This window comes from Spea bombifrons, chromosome 1, assembly GCF_027358695.1.
Source record: "Spea bombifrons isolate aSpeBom1 chromosome 1, aSpeBom1.2.pri, whole genome shotgun sequence".
In the NCBI taxonomy this organism is placed as follows: Eukaryota; Metazoa; Chordata; class Amphibia; order Anura; family Pelobatidae; genus Spea; species Spea bombifrons.
In genome coordinates, this window is record NC_071087.1 from 153,473,149 (window position 1) to 153,496,177 (window position 23,029).

Below are 23,029 nucleotides of genomic sequence, written 5' to 3' on the forward strand. Positions count from 1 at the left end.
GGCCCATCACCGAAAATAACACCCGCGCTGGCCCATCACCCAAAATAACACCCGCGCTGGCCCACCACCCAAATCCCCCCTAACTAATAAATAAAGGGGGACGGTGACAATATCTTCTCAGTGACGACACGACGCTCATCACAAAGCTCACTCCATCTACGCACAGGCAGAAAACGCCCTGACAGATTACAAGGGGTTAAATTCGACCGCCTTTCACAAGCTCACTGTATGTAAGTCTGTCTCATGTTTCTACCGGAAAACCCATTCTTCAAACTAAACGACAAATTAAAGCGGCCGACGGGTACTTCTCATCATCTAAAATGTTAGTTGTATGGAGCAGGTAACGGTGCGGATAATCCATCCCGTAGGACGCCCCCATCCAGCGGTCCCGCACCTCCGTGTCAGGCTAGGGGAATACACGCGTGTGCGGCCGGACAAGGCGCGACCCGAGATAAACTATCTGGGAAAGCACAGCTTTAAAGATTAGCAGCCGGAAGAATGAGAGATCGTGAAAGAAACATAGAATGAGACAACAGATCAGGCCCATTCGGCCCTCGTCTAGTCGGTGCGTTTCTCCTGCTGTAAAGACGCTAAAAGAACTTAAATTCAGGAGCTGTATGTATATCTCATGCATGTTTACATCCCCTCATTGTATTACCCTCTACCACTTCTGATGGGAGGCTGGTCCATTTATCTAGCACCCTCTAAGTAAGCTTCCCTCCCGTACTTCGTTGTTAAAATGTTTCTTTCCTTCAAGCTATACATAATGAACGGATCAGCTTTCCAAACAAACATTGAAACAAACAAACAAGACAAAACAAATACTTTAACACTAGATTGAGATCCTAACGCGCTGTAACAATGTCCACAAGACTGCAGTAAACAAAATCAGTAACTTTACAGGACATTATTTAATGGGGAGGAATAATAATGCGGGTCTAGAGAGCAGGGTATACATATAAGGTGCTTATTCTATAAACAGGTTTATAATGGGTTTAGCGGTGTATTACTGCCCCTACCGCTGGGGTATTGTACACGGGGGGGGGTTATTATACACGGGGGGTTTATTTACAGCTTCTATTTGTTACAACGCAAAAGCAAAGAACGAACCCGGAGACTTACAGTCTGTGAGACTAGCAATGCCCGCTAGAGTCGTGATGGGAACATGAGGCATATCCCCATTCATCCTGAAGCTGTAGGATGGCCGTATCTACGCAGGTACTTCAAACGAGTCGCCCGATGTCATTACTTCCCATCTCTTAGACACTGGGGAGGAAAAACAGGAGCAGGGTTAGTGTGTGAAAGCCTTCGATGACAGCAAACATTTTATCGATGTCAATAGTACAGATTTATAATAACCAAAAACAAACAATCCCAGAAAGAGAGAGAAACTCCCCAAAACCATCCCCGCCGGCGGCCGGCACAACAAACCGGAAACCTAAAAAAACGTTTCTACCCCCAAAATCCTTCAGAGGTCTTCCTGGAGCGATGGCAAACCGTTACCAACAAGCAAGTTTCATGTGCTTTACTGTAATAAAGCCCTCTCCACCTAATGGGGAGGAATAATCATGCTTTGTACGCCCGTACTGGTTTTGTCAGACCCGTGTAAATGCACAGTGCCATATAGATAAAAATAAAGAATACACATAATTAGTTACATACACATTAAAAGCCGTGGAGCTATATATATATATATAGCACCAGCATATCCCGTGGGGCTGTACAAAGGGTTCCTTACAAGACAACAAAACGCTACAAAAAAAAAAAAGTTTCAAAATAATGTCTTTCAAACAATGATATCATCCGCTGTAACGTTATTATTATAACGCGGCCAATGAACGCCGGCCAATAAACGCGAGCGGGTGCATCGAAACATATCGAGCGGAGATAAAGGGACCCTCTGGGCGTCACGAGCGCTTTAATGCACTCTGCGGCAGACCGGCCCTTACCTGATATTCACATTAAAGGACTCCGGACAGCGAAGGAATAATCAACAGGGAGATTTACCCCCCCCATCGTACATATAACACGGTGTGTATTTGAACTCTGATATACGTGTTTATTTAGTGCACGGGACAGTAAAATGTAACAATCAGCAAAAAAACCTTAACGAGAGCTACTGTGAAAGAGTGCTAAACACAAGAGTATGATGACGATACCCAACGTCTAGAGGGTCAGGAACACAAAATGACAGAAATATCTTGCAGCACGGAGAGTAACGCCAGTGTGGAAGACCAACGCGTTTCACGTTACTGATCGGCACATGTAAAGCAATGCCCTGCAGTATGTGTGATGTATAACCGAGTATCTGTTTCCTTATGCAGAACTGTTTTCAGTGACTCGTGTGGATGAACGGAATACATTAAATCGCATCAGGCTATTACGGTCATCACAACAGTAGCCGCTCAACAGCCCCGCTCCACAGGCGAGTACGACAGCCGCCCGCCGCCAGACGGATGTCTAAAGAGACACGCGTTCAGTATAAGAACGGCATCCATATCTATACTGACCCCCCCCCGCAGGAAAGGGAAGAGAGAAAGCGCCACAGAAATGAGGGAAATAATCGCCAACATGAACAGCATCTGGCGGGGAAAATAGTTTCTATTGCATTGAGGATTATAGGCATACAAGACATATTGTACAGGAACGTGTGTCAGAGTTTGAAGTCTGTTACTATAGTAACAGCCATGATGCATACGGGAGCCAAGTCACATCTGGAGCGGGTAGCGAACACGTCACAAAGCATTTCCGGAAGCGGGACCCTGGGACAGAACGTTTACAGACAACGAGAGGACACTAAATCCATGGATACAGCACATAGAGAACATAAACCCGGCGTACCAGCACGCCCCGGCACACGCATGCAGAACACACGCACACGTGGAAATGTATCGCTACGCCAGGCCTCCGCTCAGCATTTGTTGGGGAGGGGGGCCTTATTTTCATAAAAATGATCTGATGGTTATAGAGGGACCCACACATCTCACGTGGCCATTAAGGTACACCAACACCCTAATCCTGCAGTCTTCAGCATGCGCAACCCAGGCACCGTCACATTGTCACAACCCCCCAAAGTAACAACAGCCGTTACACGCATCGGACACCCGAACGCTTCCAGAACCGCAGCAAAGACGACGAGCCTCGAAACAAGTTCCTAAACGAGGGCAACGAGACCCCCACGCCAGAGACCAACGCAGAGCGCTCTTCTACACAGACATAGGAAGACGTGCAACGAGTGCGAGCGAGGCAAATAAAGAGTGACACGTGCTTTTACCATGGCAACCACTGGAATCGTGCAATCAGCAGAACCATTTCTTTCGTTGCTATGGTGAAAAGACCAATTGTCAGGCCTGGCACCAATTTATTAATAATAATTTTTACACGAAAAGTAAAGAAAAAGGACAACAGGAATGCAAAAAGTGAGAGTGCGGCAACTTACAGCACTGTATTCATACATTATATACATATATATATATACACACACACACACAGATATATATATATATAGATATACACACACACATATATAAACTGCATAAAGATCACACATTTTCCTTTAAAAAGTGCCAGAAACCAGACCATGAAAACTCGGTCCTGCATCATTATGCCCCCCCCCCCGCCACCAGATTTTCTACCCACGTTCTCATCTGAAAGTGTAATCTACACACAAATAAAACAGGAAAGCGGAAAGTTTAACTTCAATTACTGTTTTCTATCACGCAGCTGCCGTTGGCATTAAGCGTATGAACACACGCACAGGGTACATTCACGTCCTCCGTGTACACGCGGGAATCCCGTCCCTTCTCAGATGGTCGCGTATGGACGACGACGAGGCGGCAACCATTCTTATTAGAATGACGCTGAATCAGGGTGGGGGGGGGTTGGCAATATCTGCTCAAAACAGAATATAACATCGCCTATATATCAGAAGAAACAGAGCTTCGGGGTGACATTTACAACCGACCATCCCAGCCGGAAGAAATAACGGAGCACACGCGGCGAGGGAGTCACAAGCCACCTTATTATCAGATGTTAGCAGCCCCCGAGAGAACGGGGTAAGAATCTGAATCAGAGCTTCAGATTATCTGTAAGGCCTATTAGAAAAGCACCCAGCGTTACACTAGAGCCTGAACACAAATTACTGCAGACTCTGCACGGCAGCCGGACGCGCCGGACACAGACCCTCAGCCGCGCCGGACACAGACCCTCAGCCGCGCCGGACACAGACCCTCAGCCGCGCCGGACACAGACCCTCAGCCGCGCCGGACACAGACCCTCAGCCGCGCCGGACACAGACCCTCAGCCGCGCCGGACACAGACCCTCAGCCGCGCCGGACACAGACCCTCAGCCGCGCCGGACACAGACCCTCAGCCGCGCCGGACACAGACCCTCAGCCGCGCCGGACACAGACCCTCAGCCGCGCCGGACACAGACCCTCAGCCGCGCCGGACACAGACCCTCAGCCGCGCCGGACACAGACCCTCAGCCGCGCCGGACACAGACCCTCAGCCGCGCCGGACACAGACCCTCAGCCGCGCCGGACACAGACCCTCAGCCGCGCCGGACACAGACCCTCAGCCGCGCCGGACACAGACCCTCAGCCGCGCCGGACACAGACCCTCAGCCGCGCCGGACACAGACCCTCAGCCGCGCCGGACACAGACCCTCAGCCGCACCAGAAACGTGGCAATTCCTGGCAGCGAAATCCCCGGGGACAGGACGGACTTATCCGCTAAGAGAGTGCAGAAAGCCAGCGTTCCTTTAACTCCGAGCAGCCTGCGCGGGTACTCACTCTAAACGTTACATTCTGACCCAACAAGCTCGGCATTTATTCACACACCGCGTACCAGCATCAGCGTGGAATTCCTTATCAAGCTGCAGATACAGAACATTAACAGCCGTAGCCCGAAACATGTACAATACAAACGGCCATGAAGCGGTGACCCTGCGGGTGACAGCGCCGGTCATTATAATGCGAAGAGCTCTTTATTTAATACACATGCGACCGCCATAACGACAAACTCGACAGGTGTCTGCAGCCCAACGCGACCAAAATCAGACGTTTCCATGAAATAAAATAACAGACCAGACTTCCGGTGGCGGCAGCTGCGGGGGGCGAGTCACACACCGTGTCGGGCTGTTAAGACCACAAACGGCATATCCCGGGGGGCCGACGCAGCACATCCCGGGAGACCCTGACACAGGGTCTTTACAACCGCGGTACACGTCGATAAAAGGTCGCGTGCGGGTATTTAACTCTGATCACAAGGCGAGCAGATCACAAATATTAATTGACGGAGCCGGATACTTTATTTATCCTGCTTCCTACGCGACGCTGAGAGGTCTGACGGCGTCGCGTGAAGCACGGGTTTCCTTCGCAGCAGGATTTCCTGAGGTTGCCGGGTTTTGCACCGGCCGGCGTGTTCTATGTCTGAGTAAAGGGGCTTTATACAGCTCACCCAAGAACTACGATCCAGAAAGAGATCAGGGGATGGGTCGGGGAAATGCTTAGCGTCACATTAAACACCACGGGACCGGGAAACGGCCAACACATTCCATAACAATTAATAAGACAGATCCGTCAGACTCGGCAGCTTCTTACTGCTGGCCACAAAGTAACATAGGTGGCATCGAAAGCGCTGATTGGTGGGGAGGAATATATGAGATGCACAGCACGCTACCGTTTCACCTTAAAGTGATACATTGTAAAAGTGCCTCCCGTTTCTGAGTGCAGAAGATCCTGATGGATATCCGCTGGGGGTCCTAAACATTTAAACAGCGCAAGGGGCTTAACATTCACATACTCAGCGCTGCTCAACACAAAGCTCTGCATGCTTCCCAGCCACTAACAGGTTAAAGGTGCGGTGCACATCCATCGCACAAAATAGAGACTGCAGGGATTCCTACCTCATATACTCGCCCCTCTGACCATCAGTCTACATAGACCCAGCACAATGTATATCTCAATCAGCCACTCGTTGAATCTTCAGGCCGGGCGCCTGTTCTTTGAACTCGATGAATTCGTTGGAGCTCCACTTGTAAAGCAGGCTATCGAGGTCTCCGTTCAGCCTAAACTAAAGTGTATGAAGTCGAGTATACGCTTGACTTTTGGTGTCTGGATCGCTTTTTCTAGATTCTGACACACGAAGCCAAAGAGCTTCTCGCTTGAGTTGTTCGGTGTTCTCGAGGCCCGTTCTTGTCTCGTTTTCCTCCTCCACATCGGCAGCTGCTAGAGAAGCAGGCACAGCACTCTGTACACCGTCGGCATGTAGTGTACGTGCGTTCAGTCTGTACTCGCACGTTGAGTCAACAGTGACTACGATGGTGCTTCAGCAGAAAAGAGGAAGAGATGGCAGCCTTATCTTAACGCTAAAAAGACGTGCTCATCTATACAGAATAATACGGTATTTATTAATAGGGACCTGAGTGTATGTACGTGTATGTATGTGTGTATGTATGTGTGTATGTATGTGTGTATGTATGTGTGTATGTATGTATGTATATATATACACACACACACACAATCTTTGCTCCCCTTAGAACATAAAGGCACATCCTTAAAAGACGTGACACACCGCCCGTTCGGATGCACCGGTACGCCCTGTCTTTGTTGCAGTGACATCTACCTGCCGCTACACGGGGGGGGGGGGATCAGCATCGCTGGTTCCGGGGCGAGCGGCGGGACGCGTCACACACAGCTATGCAAGGAATGCCCGATGACGCAATGCCATTCCCTTCTGATGGGTGTCGGGCCGAAAACCACCGGAGGATCACTTAAGGACAGGAGAGATTCAGGAGGCACTTGCCAGACCCTGCAGGAATCTGATTGCTCCCCCTGCTGGCTGATCCTATGTATTGAGAGATGGAGAGGAGAGTTTCTCCCCCCTTCAAAAACAAACAAAAAAAAAAAAACACGTATGAGATGTCCCTAAAGGGATCTCAACGCAAACTGCACTGGAAACTGTGAAAAATATATATTTGATTTATTTACACAAAAGTGCTCTTTAGCCCTACAGCTACATGCAAAAGAATTCTAAAAAATAATTAACCTCAAACGCCTTTAGTCAATAGTCTACATATTACCTATTTTTTTACATATATTATATATTACATATTTTTAAAAGGATGGATGCGGCCCTCTTGCCCAACATAACATATGCTGAACATAAACTGGGTCATCGTTCAGCTGTGGAACCTACATTATAGAAAACATTTAATTAAAAATGCACAAAATGTAGTTTATCACTAATTATATTTTATGCATTTCTACGATCTTAAAAGAAGTCCCTACTTCTGAACAAAGCGATGAACCATTTGTGCGGGTTCTTCTAATACAGAAAAGGGGGAGTCATGCTTTAACAAACATATGGGAAAAATTTGAAAAAAAACTGGCCTGGGTCTGAAGGGGTTAAAGGTTTGAGATGTTTGCAGCTCTTGGGTGATTCCTGGGGTTATCAGGGAGGACTCTCCCTAATAGTTAATGAACTAGGAGCTTCCTCGCCCCCACTCCCGGCTCCTTACACTAAACACTGAGTACACGTTTACTATAACTAAAGGCTTTATAGACCTGATAAAAACGGCAGTATTCCTTACGCTCGATGCAGGCACTGCGGGCACAAAGCGTAAAGAGTCTGCCATACTTTATGGCTGGACGCAGACTGTGCAGATAGCAGCGGCCCCCCTGGGGGTCTCGGGGAGGGTCTCGCATTGTCTGTGGACAGACGTGGGTCTCTCCACAATGTGTTACTGTAGGGTGGGGGAGGGTATCACTAACACACAGCACTAGACACAGGAATCGTAACCAGTCTGTGGAAACGTGCTTTTATTTTTAGTTCACGTCTTTTCAGTCGCAGTTCTCAGGGAGCAATCAAGAAGCAAAGACGGACAATTTGAGATTTACTTGATGAAAAAAAGTTATTAGAAAATAAAAATAAAAGGTTAACAAAGTGAAGAGTAATCTTAGCGGCATTCAGCATCAGATACTGCACAAAGGGCATTAAAACGGGACAAATAATGGAGATTTGAAGACAAACTCCAGCCCTTGGATCGCAGCCACAAGCATTTAATGGTTATACCGGTGCAAGATCTACCCAGTGAAGCCCTAAACAAAATGACACGGCCCCCCACTAACCTAAACCAAAAGGGGGACACAAACTACAGCAAAGTCACCGTTCTCAGCGACACACAGGGGCCGATCCCATAAGGGATAAATGTGACACGGCCCCCCACTAACCTAAACCAAAAGGGGAACACAAACTACAGCAAAGTCACCGTTCTCAGCGATACACGGGGGCCGATCCCATAAGGGATAAATATGACACGGCCCCCCACTAACCTAAAACAAAAGGGGGAACACAAACTACAGCGAAGTCACCGTTCTCAGCGATACACGGGGGCCGATTCCATAAGGGATAAATGTGACACGGCCCCCACTAACCTAAACCAAAAAGGGAAACAGACAATCGTCACAGAGCCGGGATGAGAGAGGGAGACTGGAATAAAAGGGAGCGCGGCCGTCACGTGAAGTGCGATCACAGAGACCGCTTCTGACTGCCGCCACATACAGGCACCAAGCTCCGAGCCGCATTGATGAATGTAACATGACCCAAAACGCACCGCGGCAAGCAACGGACTATTTACTAAACCCAGCGAGTCCCGCACCGGACACGCGACATAGAAATCAGTGCTATTGTAAATATACTAAACATGCACGGTCCGCATGCACCCGGGGGTCTGTGCTGTTAAATCTCAGATGCAGATGATGCAACACGACCCAGGGGTGAAATGCGGTAAATAGAAAGAGGCCGTCGTCGTAAGGCGAGAAAACGAGAATCCGGCGCCCCGTCCGGACAGCAGCACCCGGCTTCTGGCAGCACCCCGCTCTACACAAACTGCCCCAGACTACCACCCAAGGGACGTTCAAGCTTTACCCGGCCGTGGAACCAAGTAGAACGAGTTTACAATCTAATTCCCAGTACAGGCATAAAAAGTTACATTATATCATTTATCTACAATGTTGCCAAATGACTCGCCGGGGCTTAACCTACAGGAACCGCCAAACCCCCCCCACGCGGAATGTCTCAGAACAGCCACGGGAATTCTAGCTCAACCATTTTACTTGGCCTGTAACATTCACATCAATAAAAGGGATATACTGGCATCATATGCAACGAATGGAACTCCATCACAAGCTGTACCGTCACCCCGCCCTTCATACTGCATAGTGAATAACACCCCGTCATCTTACCGCATATAAGATCCCAATACAGGTTTCAAATGGGTTTGAAACTGAAAACAACTCAAAACCCCAAACCTTCCTTCAGCCAAGGAAAGTATTAATCCCACCACATAGCGGGAGGCATCTTTTGGAGTTAAGAGCGAGTGAGACATTTTACTCCATGCGCAGCATCTCCACTTTAGGAGATATTTTAACCCTTTCTGTATTAATAAGGATAACACTGAAAACATTTAAGCGGGGGTTTGCTTCTGTTTTTTTTTTTTTTAATACCCCACCACAATGCTTTAGTTAGCAGTCCAGGGATGTTTAAATGGGCACTCCGGCCACCATACGGACTTTAGTGAGTATGAGAGCCGAGTGGTCCCTTTAAATTGTAGTGTCTTTTTTTCAAATGTATTTTTCATTTCCCTAACCGGCAGGTTCAAGCAGCCAATCAGCAGCAAGAACAGAAGGAGCATGGAGGCAGAGGGCCGCCTCATCCAATTGTTCTGTCATTTTGGAAGAATGCATATTAGGGGCTCTCCCACCCCGCAGACTGCCCCGTTAGCCATACGCACGTTAATTACAAATCTAAGAAATCTAAATAATTTATTATTACTACACAAAGCAAGTTTATTCAACTTATTTCAACATATTTTCTTAGACCCTGCTGGCCGCGGTTGGGTGGCATTTATTTACATAAAATCACTGGGAACATCGAGCAAAATACTAAACACCGAAGAGCGAATAATGCCCTGCATGCTCCGCTGTGCCTTACGGGCCCAGACAATGTATTAATATACACGAGCTGTACTACTGCAGAAGCTGAAGCACGACATCTGGCGCAGAGCCCGTCCGACCTGGCGCTTCTACGCACGGCCGAGCTACCGGCCTGACGAGCGAAGCATGCGTGACAGCACCCTGCCGGGCACGGCTCACAGAGCGCCACCTTCAACAGAACAGCAGGCGGCAATTAGGGTGCGTTAGAAGCGGCCGTATCGCCGGTGCTAGAGATTTTTCCAGAATTTTTTAAGCCATGGAATAAAAAGGTTTATGGGGAAAAAAATATGGAAGAGTGGAGTGAGTTTTTTTTTTTTACACTGCATTTCATGTACCCAGTGTATATAAAAGCATCAGGCTTGAAATAAAATTAATAATAAAATCCAGTAAATAAACTAAAATTTGCTTTTTAAAACTACAAGGTCTGTATACAGTACATTAAGAACTTTTCAGCTATACATGAGAACCGGAACCCCCCCCTTTTTGGGAACAAACACAAAAAAACAAAAGATCTCCTCTAATCCTCCTACATGGATTGGACGGAGAGCGATCAGTCGCCCAATCAGATTTACAGCTTCACACCAATTGCAAACGAACAAACTTAAACTGGCGTGATTGGTGCCGGTCGGACGGGGACACGGTGCATCTATCACAAAGGTATTGATGTAGTTTGAATGCCACGTCAAACATTATTTATCATTGTAAAGAAAAAACCTATCCCCCCCCAGACCTTCCCATCTCTCATCGCCGCGTCAACCAACTTAACAGCGATCACAAAACACTAGAGTCTGCGGCCCGTGGGGTGCACCGCTCAATCTTAATCACCAAGCCAGATGGCAACCAATAAATGTCTATGGAGGGTTGGACTTCATTAGCATTGCCGTAAAGAATCAGCTCAGTGTGGTGTTTGAGGGGCAAAGTCACCCAAAATATGACAGACCTGGAGGCCATCATTGTTGTCAAAGGGAGTTTATTGGAACAAAATGAGATAAAACTAGGTTTTCGACAATTCTACTACGAACGATCACATTGTGACCTATTCACACCAAGCAATTTTGGGTCCTGCAGGAGCCGTGGTTACAGGAAGACTCGGCAGCCGGGCGGCGGATGCAGTCACTCCTGCCTCTAGGTCTGCGTAAAAGTCATCTTTGGGTCTCTCTGCATCTCCAAGTCCTGTGGGCTCCGGGAAAAAGTTATATAAAATATATGGGCTAACGATCTCCAAAGATGCTTAAAATGGGATTGAAAAGTAAAATAAGCCAAGATACAAAGTAAGAGATAATCACGGGGAGAGAGTCGCGTGATTATCAGGTATAAGGGGTGATTCGAGAGCACGGCCTTTTCTCACACAATAAACTAAAACACGGCGTACAAATCAATCCGCGTGAACGCGGCTTAACCATATGTGTAGAAGGGCCGGGGCCTGGAATCTGATATTTTGTATGGGGCAGAAAATCTCCTCCCCATTTATTAAACCTCACGCTCCTCGGGGAGAATCCTCTTCATTAAACCGCCCCGCTTACGATTACTCGGACTCACAGAACACGCTGACCACTCGATCCCCGCGGACCACCGACAATCTCAAATACCACAACTACTCTTCGCCCAAAGGGGGTACACTCACACCGACCACACCAATATAAACTCAAACCACATCACTCTCAGCCACACAGATACACATTCAAACACACGCACTCCACTCTCAAAGCGAGCAGGCCTGGAAAATTATGACCACACGAAACTCCAAGAACGCGGGGCGACGTTCCTATTTACATAGTAAAGTGTCACACGCGGAACAGGCTGGTTCCGAAGGCCGGCAGATTTTTTATTGAAATGTGCAGCTTATTAACCCGGCAGAAGGGAAGACGGCAATGTCTCACAGGTTAGGCGTAACATCAGGGCTGTTCCTTTCAAGCAAACTCGAGAACGCTAGAAAGAGAAACTATAGCGTTCAGCAAAGTAACCGCAGACACGGCTCGGGTACTCGCAGACCGAAGGGAACGTCGCGCGCCGCACACCCGGGGTATCTCACCCCAAAAAAAAACGGGGGAAGCAGCACTCACTTTCCTGGGTTTTAGATCAGATCCGGGCCTCGAGGTTAAAAAGCCACAAGCTGTAGCCAGCGATCAGCCTGAATTGCCATCTCGGCATAGAGCAGGATAGAATTTACAATATTTTTACCATTTCACTAGAGTTTTCACAACACCCCTCCCACCTGGCAGCCTGAATTTATTAATCAGTCACAGAGATTACGCGCATTTTATTGCAGTCTCTCCTCAGTAACCGCCATAAATACCCATATACACTATGCAGACGGACACTATACACAACCCGCAGCCGAAACACCCCGTCACATACAGAACCGCATACAAGGAATACCTAGAAATCCAGCGCACAACCATTAGGTACAGATTAACACAACGCAGCACGTTTTCACTCCCATTCAGAGATTATTCTTCTGCTCATTCATCAATTACAACAGAAGTTCCACGGAGAAGCCGCGCCATCATTAAGAACTATACATAATGTATCAGCCGGAGCGTGCAACGTACAGACGTTTCAACGAAATAAACCGATTTCTAGTAAAACAGAGGAAGAGAATCCGGTATTAATTACGGTCCACGCAGCATGTATTACAACTTCAAGAAAAGTACTGGAAAACCATGACGACACAGTTTGAAACGCATCCTTTCTCTGTGCCTTATGTTTGTCACCCCATTCCCTTAAGATTGTAAGCTTGCGAGCCCAGTCTCTGCACGTAATGTATCGGTTTGTCTCAGTCTGTCAATTCCCGTCCTGTCAGCCCCCTTGAATATATGTATTGTATTAATTAATTGTTGGCGCTATATAAATAAAAATAATAATAATAATAATGGCACAAATTGCACCTCAAAAGGGACACACTACTCCTCATACGATTGTAACATGTATGACAGCTGTGAGATGATTGTAACATGTATGACAGCTGTCCGTTACATTCTGCACAATCTCCCCATATACATTCGGCCCCTTCCCATCCCCCACACACCAGCTAATTGCATGCGTTTGGCTGAACATCTTCTCAGCAGCAGTCAGGTTCAGCACCGGACCCTCGTGCGCATGCACGGCAAGCACTGCCATTGCATTCTATAGCGCGGGTTTGTATGCGAGTAGCCGGGTGGAACTCTATTTGCGGTATCATACGGTCAGTACAGCGAGTAGATGGATGTAATTCTTCCGCACTGCCAGGGTCAGCCGCTGGAGGCAATCGGCGCCTGATGTTGGGGAGAGAGGAGGCAGTTACCCCGAGACCACAGAAAAGGTACTGCGTGAAGAGGCATTTGGGGCGAGCGGTTTGATAGAATTACTGTCTCGTCGCTCTCCATGTTGGCTCTCAGAGAAGGGGGCAGTTGCTGAAGCAGGAGTGCAGCTTGTGTCTCAGAAAATAGTTTTTCTGTTTCATTTGGGAAGAACACATGAAAAGTACATAATACTTTAACCCTTTAAAACCTTCATGACATTCTAAATCATCATTAAGAAAGGTGCCCAACACCCTATCAATGCCGTAAAATGTCAAAGCATGGTTTGCGTTAGGGGACTGACCAAGGCAGCCCCCGGGAACATTTAAGAGCGGACGCCCCACAATGAACACCACGCTCCATTCATCCGTTATGCGCACTGCTGACCGGTCAGAGACAGAAAAGAGTCCTAACGTAAAAATGCCTCAGGTTTTTGGGCACAAAAACACCTCCATTAAAAGAAGGGGTTAACAAGCATTCTTCTTTATAAGGGGTGTCAGGGACATTAGATTGCCCCTGTAGTGCAACGTCAAGGGACTAAAGTATAGAGCAGTACTCACCCAAACTAAACACATCCCAGCGGCTAGTCTTCCTATGCAAAATCAGTCATTTTCCATAAACCCCCCGGTAATTATTACGGTATTTGTTTATAATACAGGCACATTTTAGAGTCGCCTCCAAAGCACAAGAACAAGACTAACGTTCTGTGGACCGTTTCAAATAAAGAGCAGAGATAAAAGGTTCGTTATCACAGAGATATTTGTTGTTGTTTTACTTGTCAGCTTCCCACTGATCAGATCACAGAAAGGATTATACTTATAATACTCCTAATTCACTGAAACGAGTCCTGAAGATATACTTCATGAACATCCATCACAATCATGTGAACTCTAATACTCGGAGGTGTCTGATGCGTTCCAGCAGATAAGAGGCAGAGCCGAAGACGGATAACAATTAACAGATAACAATTAAGCGTCCAGTCCGGCCGCAGGCTTTATCCGTCACTGGGAACGGCATTAGTCTTCACAACGCGTGGCGTGTAAGAACTCCCCGTGTCTGTCCCCGTGTACCAGCGAAGCAACAACATACAAACCCCCTGCGTCCGTTTTCTATGCATTCGCTATGCGTTATCAAACACTGCCGGGATGACTTACATGCTAAACGCTAAAAGCCATGTAGATGACATTTCCCAATAAAGCCAATCACTTTCTCCCCATCGGTCAGCAGGTAATTTATGCGCAGACCAAAAGGTCAGGGGTCACGCCACTAGACCCGACCATAACCAAACTCCATTCGTTGATGTACTATGAGGTCACACAAGCAGACAGGACAAAGCTTGAGTTTTCTAGGGCTACAGAGCATGCCAGAATAAAATTAGTACCGGCTAGAGAGTCCTTAGTATGTACTATTCAGTGTTTAAACACCTCTCCATGACACAATCAAGTCATTTTACCAGAAACATAAAACAACCCAGAAGAATAACATTCACTCCTACAACAGAGCTAGATTTGAGCCGTGACATCATGCAGCGACAGGAACGAGGAATCCTAAAAAGTAAAAAAACATCACAAAGCATTTCAAGCATAAACCTGGTTTCATTTATTTTACTCGTGCAAAACGAGCCAGGCTATTACTGAAAAAAGCAGCAGGTGATAGCCGTATACTAAGACACATTATTGGACTACAACTCCCACAATCCTCTGACGTTATAGCCCATCAATGACAGATGCCTCCAAACACACGGCTACATTTGCATACTTGGCAGGTTTAACACGTTCAACGAGCGACGTAAACTTTATTATAACAAATAAAAGTCCGTTTTCATTCATTTGCTCTCTCGAGCGTTGTTAGTCCATCAAGGATGCTTTGCATAAAGGTATCGGCAGCCGGGTTACGTAACCCAATTCCTGAAAGTTACATTTCTAGTACCATAAACAGTAAATGTACATGAGTAATAGCCATATAAAAAGTGCCCATTAAAGAGACGCATGCATGGATTTGCTGATTTTATGAGGCCTGAAAACATAAAGGGAGCCCTATACAATTATACGATGCCAGCCAGCATCCGGGAGTCGGATAATCCGCTCTTATGCTGGGCTGCACCAGACAGACACTTTGTAGTCGGGACTTAACTAAACCTCTTCAAGCGGCAAGTATTTCAAAGCCAGCGATCAGGTGTTCTTCTTAATCATGAATAAGGTGACTCAGTAATATGGGTTTGGTGCTTTTGTAATGTGTGACGGTGTTACGGATAACGAGATTTATTGGATTCACGATCAGAGGTGCCAGATTGCGCAGTCTGCGAGGCTTCTGGATGACCACGTCTCATAACACTGTCTGTCAGCAAGAAATCCAACGCAAAGGAAGAAATGTATCGTTCCCATAAACCGCATGTAACGTTACAGTCTACGGTCCTTGACCTCAAATGTAAACATGACAAAAAAAAACCTATACAGAAGAGCTACGAGATAACCAATGTTTACTCACCATCAGCTTTCTGGGAAGTATTGCCGGCATTTCTAGAAAGCAGCCAGTTCTATAGATTATATGAGAATTTAAACATACATGGGCTAGGCATAAAGCCACCCCGAATCCAAAAACTGTTTCTTCCCAGTGAGACGTGCAAATGGAATCCACCAAGCCTACAGACCTCAACTCCAGTTATAATTTCACACAAATAATATGGAAAAGCCCTGCTGATCAAACGGATGACCTCATACAACTTGTGACATGGACGATACATTTCACATTTCCCATTATATCTCTAAATGTCAGCAAAACAAAAAGGGACTATTTCGAAGATTCAGCCCAACAGGGCATATCAGAAGGGAAGGAACAGATACGATAAGCGCTGTCACTATTAGATTGCTACCATGAGAATACGCTGCCATAGCAGTTACACAGCGGCACGAATAACTTGCTTTAATACACGCAACATGAAGACGTACTTTAAAACTAAGCAGAAAAAAAACCAGGAAGTGGTGGCGACAGAAGCGGGATGACAACATCTGATCACATGACAGAACCATGTGTTTGCATCATTCTGTAACATTCTGCTTCTACACATTGCATGTTAAATTAGATGACGATAGCAGTATAGGAGGTGTGCATTAACTGAGCCCTGTTTATTGTCAATAATTGGAATTATTGAGGAGAGAGAGAGAATGCATGCAGTGAATGCGCATAGTATTCGTATTTATAGTTAACACAAAAGCAAAAATGTATTTGTACAAGAATCCGGGGACTCAAAGCAAACCAAGCCAATGGATGGAGATATTCTGTAAAATGCTACAGACACCATATATTACTGCGACCAGTATCCCTTCAGGAGGAGTGGATTTAGTCAGGGATCCTTTGAACCCTTCTCTTCTGGGGTAAAATAAGCACAGGACAAATCAAGCCTGGGATTTTATTTGCTTAACACTTCAGCAGCGGCAGGTGAAACAAAATCAACAGAAGTAAAATAATTCTGTGCTCTTTCCGAGTCCTCTGTATTGTTAAGAGGCGTCCCTACTTTCCAATAACACACCGGCTGTGATGGGTTCACACCTTTCCTCCCATGTAATGTCTTAAAAAGAGGTTATTCTCCCCCCTAAGTGATACGTTACCAAATTTCAATTTTATACATGTGGATAGGTCTCACATTCAATAGATGAAATCGTGAGCACAATTATAAGACTGAGAATTCAAAATAGTAATTTATTTAAAAATAATAAAAATTACAGAAATCCAAAATTAAAACAGAGTATAACATAGAATGCCTGTTAAAACTTATATGCATAAAAAATAAACATACCAGTCAGTCTCGATATGAAGTCTAGCTTCAATCCCTCGGTCTATAAACAAAGGTCTGCATATATAAAATTTTGTAACTAGACCTGCGTATCGCTACCTCAAAAATAGTACTAACGGTCATAAAAAACTCAGGAGAGAAAAATCACCAAGGCCAAGCTGTTGATCATTTTTACAGAATAGCAAAAACATTCTAATCTTAAAACAATAAATCTTATATAACAGAAACTACTAGTACTGCGTAGTTAAATCCTTAACTTCTACTAAGACCTGTAACAGTCATTAATCTTAACTTCTACTGAGGCCTGTAACACGGCCATATAGCAAAAAGCCATTAGAGAAATGTTTGTAGCATCACAGCTCTACAATAGGGGAGAGAGAGAGAGAGAGAGAGAGAGAGATAGAGATAGAGAGAGAGAGAGAGAGAGAGAGAGAGAGGGCAGGCATATGCTGGCCCTTTCACACACTAACGGTGTACAATGAAGGGACATAGTAATCAAAATGAGGAAGACAGACTAATTAAAAGCACCTTCCAAATACATTACTGTGCAATACAAAAATCATCACAATTCCCTGACTTTATTCAGCCATTTCTCACCATAGCCCCTAATCGCCTCATCATTCCTTTAGCACATCCGTCCTCCATTCTGCACATTCTACTCTTCAATGAGAGCCAATGCTAAATTGCCTTAGTTAACCGCTTCTCTACTTTTGCTGAGTCTTTCTCGGCCTCATTAATGGTTTATGCATTTATGCCCCGTCAACTCTGTGTAGTGTGTTAAATAAGGGTGACATAAAACAAATGGAACGCAATTAAGAGCAACCGCCACATCTTTGCTTAGGCTACCATCTGCCCAAGCTAGTACTGAGAACTGCAACTTTACTGGGCGATGCATAAAAGGAATAGCTACTTATCTCTGAGAAATCACACCCTCAGAATTCCAGCAGAAAAAGAACTTGTGGAACTAGTTCCGGTTTGTACCAACATATCCAGGGGCCAGGAAGCCGTGCCGCCTAAGATCTTATCACTAGCCTTTGGCATGTTTTGTTACATTAGCTTAGTCTCCAGCAACTAATTCCCTTTCTGGGATACAAAAAGCAACATATTTGCCTAAAAAATAGGCAACAGTAGAGTAACTGATTTTATTACACGACACTGCATTATTTAAATGATGTAACTCAAAGAACTTGAATACAACACGGCATTGGGCGACACTTAAAGTCACTGCAGGGATAATCAGTACGAAATCACATCGTGCCCCACACGCTAATCAGATCGTGCACTCAAACAACATTACCTAACCAAATGTATGACATTGTGTACACTTGTTGCACAGCTAACAGCCCGGATATACATGAACTACAATCAAGGCAAAGTTACAGAATTGACACTGCTGCATCATTCGCAATAAGCGTTAATCAGCGCCACTCCACGGTGTCAAAGGGGAGGGGATCAGAGCAGAAAAGCCGCTATCAAACTAACGACGGTGTCCCGATCGCAACGAGACTGCGAGCGCTAAAAGAAACCAACCTGCCCCATCAAACAGCGCAGCCCCGCGTCGCTGCCTGATGACGAAACCAGCAGCGAGTTTATAAGTAAAGCGGTGGGCGGATGTTCGGAGGGGAGGGAGATGCTTTCCCAGGGCCTCTTTTTTTTTTTTTTATTCTGTTTTCGTCAGCTTGGCGCCCGGCCAGGAACTGCTCTGGGAATGCAGGGGGTGGGGTGGAGGGCAGAGGCAGGGCAACAGACAGGGGTGTGATTAGGGATATAACCCCTTCGTTACCAGGGAAAGAGAGGAGGGCAAAGCGGCTGCCAATGGGTTCTTACGCTTTAAGAGTTAACGGGGAAGGACTGCAGCGGCGGCTTTCTCTGGGATGCGGCTAGGTGCATGTCTAGGCCTAAAGCCTCAGCAGCCCCAGCTGGAGCAGGCGGCAGCACAAAGGCAGGAAGGAGGGGACAGGCAGAGGCCGGGTTACAGGGGCGGAGAGGAGGGTCAGGTAAAGAACAGGCAAAGCTGCCAGAAACAAAGTAACACAAAAGCTCTGAGGACGCGCTGTGTGTATTACTGCGAGTTACTAACAGCAGCCGCGCATCCGAACCGGGCAGCATCGCCGCGAAAACAAACAGCGAGGAGGAGACTGCATCCAATGAGACCCTCCGATTGGCAGTGTCACCGGCCCACTCCACGCGTGCCACAATACAGCTGTACACAGCAAAGCACATAAAGAGCTATTTTAATGAAGACGCCCGCGCAGTCACACTCATCAGAGCAAGCCCGTCTACTAAACACACAAACCCCAAGGCCCCCCCCCCTTAGAGTGACCGCCGGTAACGAGAGGGATTTAAAAAAACACCCCGAAGTGTTAACCCGTGACGTGCATGATCTGCAAAGCAATCAATACTAAAGGGACAATCAATGGGCTTATAGACAGTTTAAGTGCCAGATGGCCGCTCCCACCTATCTTCCACTCAAAAGGGTTAAATCAGAAGGCGGGGAGTGATCTGGCAACCCACAGGTTAACACCATCTGCCAACACACGCTGGCCGCACAAACACTGCCTTGGGTTTGTAACCAATGCAGACAAGATCACAACAAATAATAGCAGAGAGACCCATTAACTGCGCTCATTGTCACTCCAAAAACTACCACACATGCAATGCATCATACAGCGCACCGCCATGGCGAGCCACACACGCCAATGGCAAGCATGACACACGAGCCCCAAGCCAGCGCTGGCCTCTCACTCAGTGAGCATCAGTACCATTCTATCAGAAGCGCGGGCATTGAGGGAAGCTAGTGACCCATATAGAATTCAGTTTCGTTGCCGAGGGTACATTGTCCATGTTCGGGCGATTAGAATGATTATATAATAGAAGCTACGGGTCTTTCAGACCTAGAACCTCACAGACCTTGGAGAAAACAATACCCAATGGAACCAAAAAATGTGTTCTTCATTCTACAGGACAGAGCTGTATCTGTCCTGTAACAATTGTCTCCTACTTTAATCACCAGGTATTGTCTTTGCTAGAAGTACAGAAATGTACACCCAGAATATAATGCATTATGTCCCACACGATCTGCATGACAGGGACATTTCTAAAAGCAAAAAGATGTGCAGACAGGTCACCGAAGGTCTGCACAGGCCCATGGTCCAACATCTTAACATTCACCGTAAAATACTTTTCAGTTGTATACATTAAAGTCAACTGTGCCGAACGATGTTTATAGCGTTTGACAAAAATCCAACCCAGAGATAGATTACGATTATCATTTTCTCATAAAGGTTACTGTACATGATCTGACCCAAGTCACACACTTTAACAAGGACTCTGGGTTCACTGCCAATAATGTTTTGTTCTATCACCCAATCCACAAATGCAAATTCATAAACTTTTGTTTATATGAAACTATGAATTTTCACTCACTACAGTGACAAGAGGGAGTAACCCACTTTGGGGATGAGATCATAACACCCACTTCAGCAAACACACCATGGCAACTCAACACTAAAAAAAACAGCCCATGTCACTAATAATGCGTATTGACTGGATGTGGGCCGGGTGATCTCCTCACACCTGCTGTGTGACTGCAACTCCCAATGCACAACGCTGCACAAATATATATATATATATATATATATACACACACATACATACATACATACACATATAGACACAGGACAAAACTAGAAATTGTCATACACGCAAATACTAATTGAAAGCACCTATGGGTAACACTTATGGGGATTCCATCACACTGTACGGATTTATATTGCTTAGACCACCGCTACTTTAAATTCCCCAATTCTGGAGAATCCTAACATGGCTATATTGCTTACCAAGGAGTTGAACCAGTGGAGCTGAATGAATTTTAACCCCAAAGAGACTTTCCTGCTTACTAAAACCCTCTCTGCACACCATTTAAGTGGGATAGATTATATATATATATATATATACACACACACACATATACACTATACGAGATAAGATAAGAAGACAGGTGGATCTGGCAAATTAGTTTATGGCTCAGCTGACCATCATATTTTAGGATCCAAAATTTCCCATCCACAAGGTTAGTTGCAGAAAAAAGCAGGTCTACACGATGAGTCTCCAGCCTCCCACGCTTTACAACTTTACCTCCTCTCACTGTGAAGAAAATTACACACACAAAGCAGCTACACAATGAATGCCGTGCAGCCCAGGCGGCGAGTATGCCCCCCAGGGCCAGTTCCCTACCCGTCATATCACTCATACAAGGACCCCACTCCCATAAACCGAGCGTGCCCCCGAGGTTACCCAGGAGGTGACCTCTACCCCGGGTTTTGGGTAGCTTACTGGGAAGCCGGCTCAGGAGAGTATGTTCAGGCCGTAGCCTGTCATAGATCAGGCCGCCCCCGCAGGCTTCCCGTAATCCGGGTCTGGGTAGCGGCCTAGCGGGGCCTGTTAGTTGGCCTCCAGCCCGAGCCTTCAATTACACCACTTATCCCCGGTACGGCTTGCTAGGAGAGGCCGAATTGAGAGTCACCCCCCCACACTCGCTTACTGGGCCTGAGGGGGGCGCGCTCGGTACTAGTGCCCCGCTGAGTTACCTGAGCCCGCGGCCTCCGGGCGGCTCCTTCAGGGGAGCGGGGACAGAGAGGCCTTTCCACCCCCCGTAGGAAGACGGTGCTCACAAGCTGAGGGAAGATAATCCGGGATGGTGCTTCTTCCGCCTGGCTGCGGCGGACATGTAGAGAGAGGGGGAGCGGGGAAGGAGCCGATCCCTTCTCCTCCTCCCCCCGGCCTGCCCCCTCCCGCCCGCTGTAACGAGACTCTCGTCAACAAACAACACCCGCCGCTTCCACCACCGTCGTCGTGCACTGCTCAGCCCGGACACGGCCGCTCGGTTCGCAGGAGGACAGGGCCCCGTGTATCCGTGCGCTGAGGAGCCCGCAGGCTGCTAATCCGGGTACAGCGCGCCCTTGGTGGGGGTGTAGAGGGGCAACCTGGACCCCGGGAGCGGGGAGGGGGAGTCGTGGAGGACGCCGGTGTTTTGGGGAGGGGGAGGGGAGGAGTCCGGTTGGTGCACGGCGCTCCGGGGATCGGGATACGCTTCTCCCTCAGAACAAAATGCCGACCGGAAGTGCAGCCGCACGAAGGACTCCCTCCACCGGCGCCAAACCGCCGAGCAGCCAGAGCCAGGGCCACTTCCGGTGTGTGTGACACTGTGAGCTCATACACACAGGGCTGTAATGTGTGCTACACACGCATTGTGTGACACACTAGACTGTGTCATAGCAGAAACTTACACCACTTCCGGTGTGTGTTACACACTGCCTTTCCCTGTGTCCTGTGATGTGTTATAGCAACACTGCTACTTCCTGTGCATGAAATGAAATGCATTTTATATATTACATTGTGTAATATATGTGAGGCTGCCTAATAAACCCAGCTCTTCATTTGCCTGTCTCATTGTGCTGAAATAACAAATATTATTGGAATGATTTGGAAAGGAAGCCGCACAGTCAGCTTCAATAATATTTCACCTAATTCAAAGTGCAGGAACACATCTTAGACGATGGCAATGATTTTATACCAGAAGAATAAATCATCCGAAATGCAAAACAACCTGAAATTTATCAATGAAATTACATTTTAGTGTCTCAAAATTTTACTGATATAATTTGTGCCGTGTACATTCAATGGGAAAATAATAAATATGCATTTACCATCATTAATATATATACCATCATTAAGATATATATATATATATATATATATATATATATATATATATATATATATATATATATATATATGTGTGTGTGTGTGGTACTGTTCAAAAGTTTGGGGTCACTTAGAGATTTACTTGTTTGTGAAAGAAAAGCATGTTTTGTCCATTAAAATAACATGAAATGGATCAGAAATCCAGCGCAGACAGGGTTAATGTTGTAAATGACTAATGCAGCTGGAAATGCAGC

General features: G+C 46.5%; 1 protein-coding gene across 1 annotated transcript in view; it reads right to left on the reverse strand.

The window, feature by feature from the left end:
• NIPBL (NIPBL cohesin loading factor) overlaps positions 1-22,174 on the reverse strand; it is a 57,256-nt gene extending 35,082 nt beyond the window's left edge. The window contains exons 1-2 of the mRNA XM_053448119.1: positions 21,659-22,174; positions 1,123-1,266 (exon numbers count right to left, since the gene is read on the reverse strand). Coding sequence (XP_053304094.1) covers positions 1,123-1,186 — 64 coding nt within the window. The 5' untranslated portion in view covers positions 1,187-1,266; positions 21,659-22,174. The remainder of the gene's footprint in view (positions 1-1,122; positions 1,267-21,658) is intronic.
• Between the last annotated feature and the right edge of the window lie 855 nt (positions 22,175-23,029).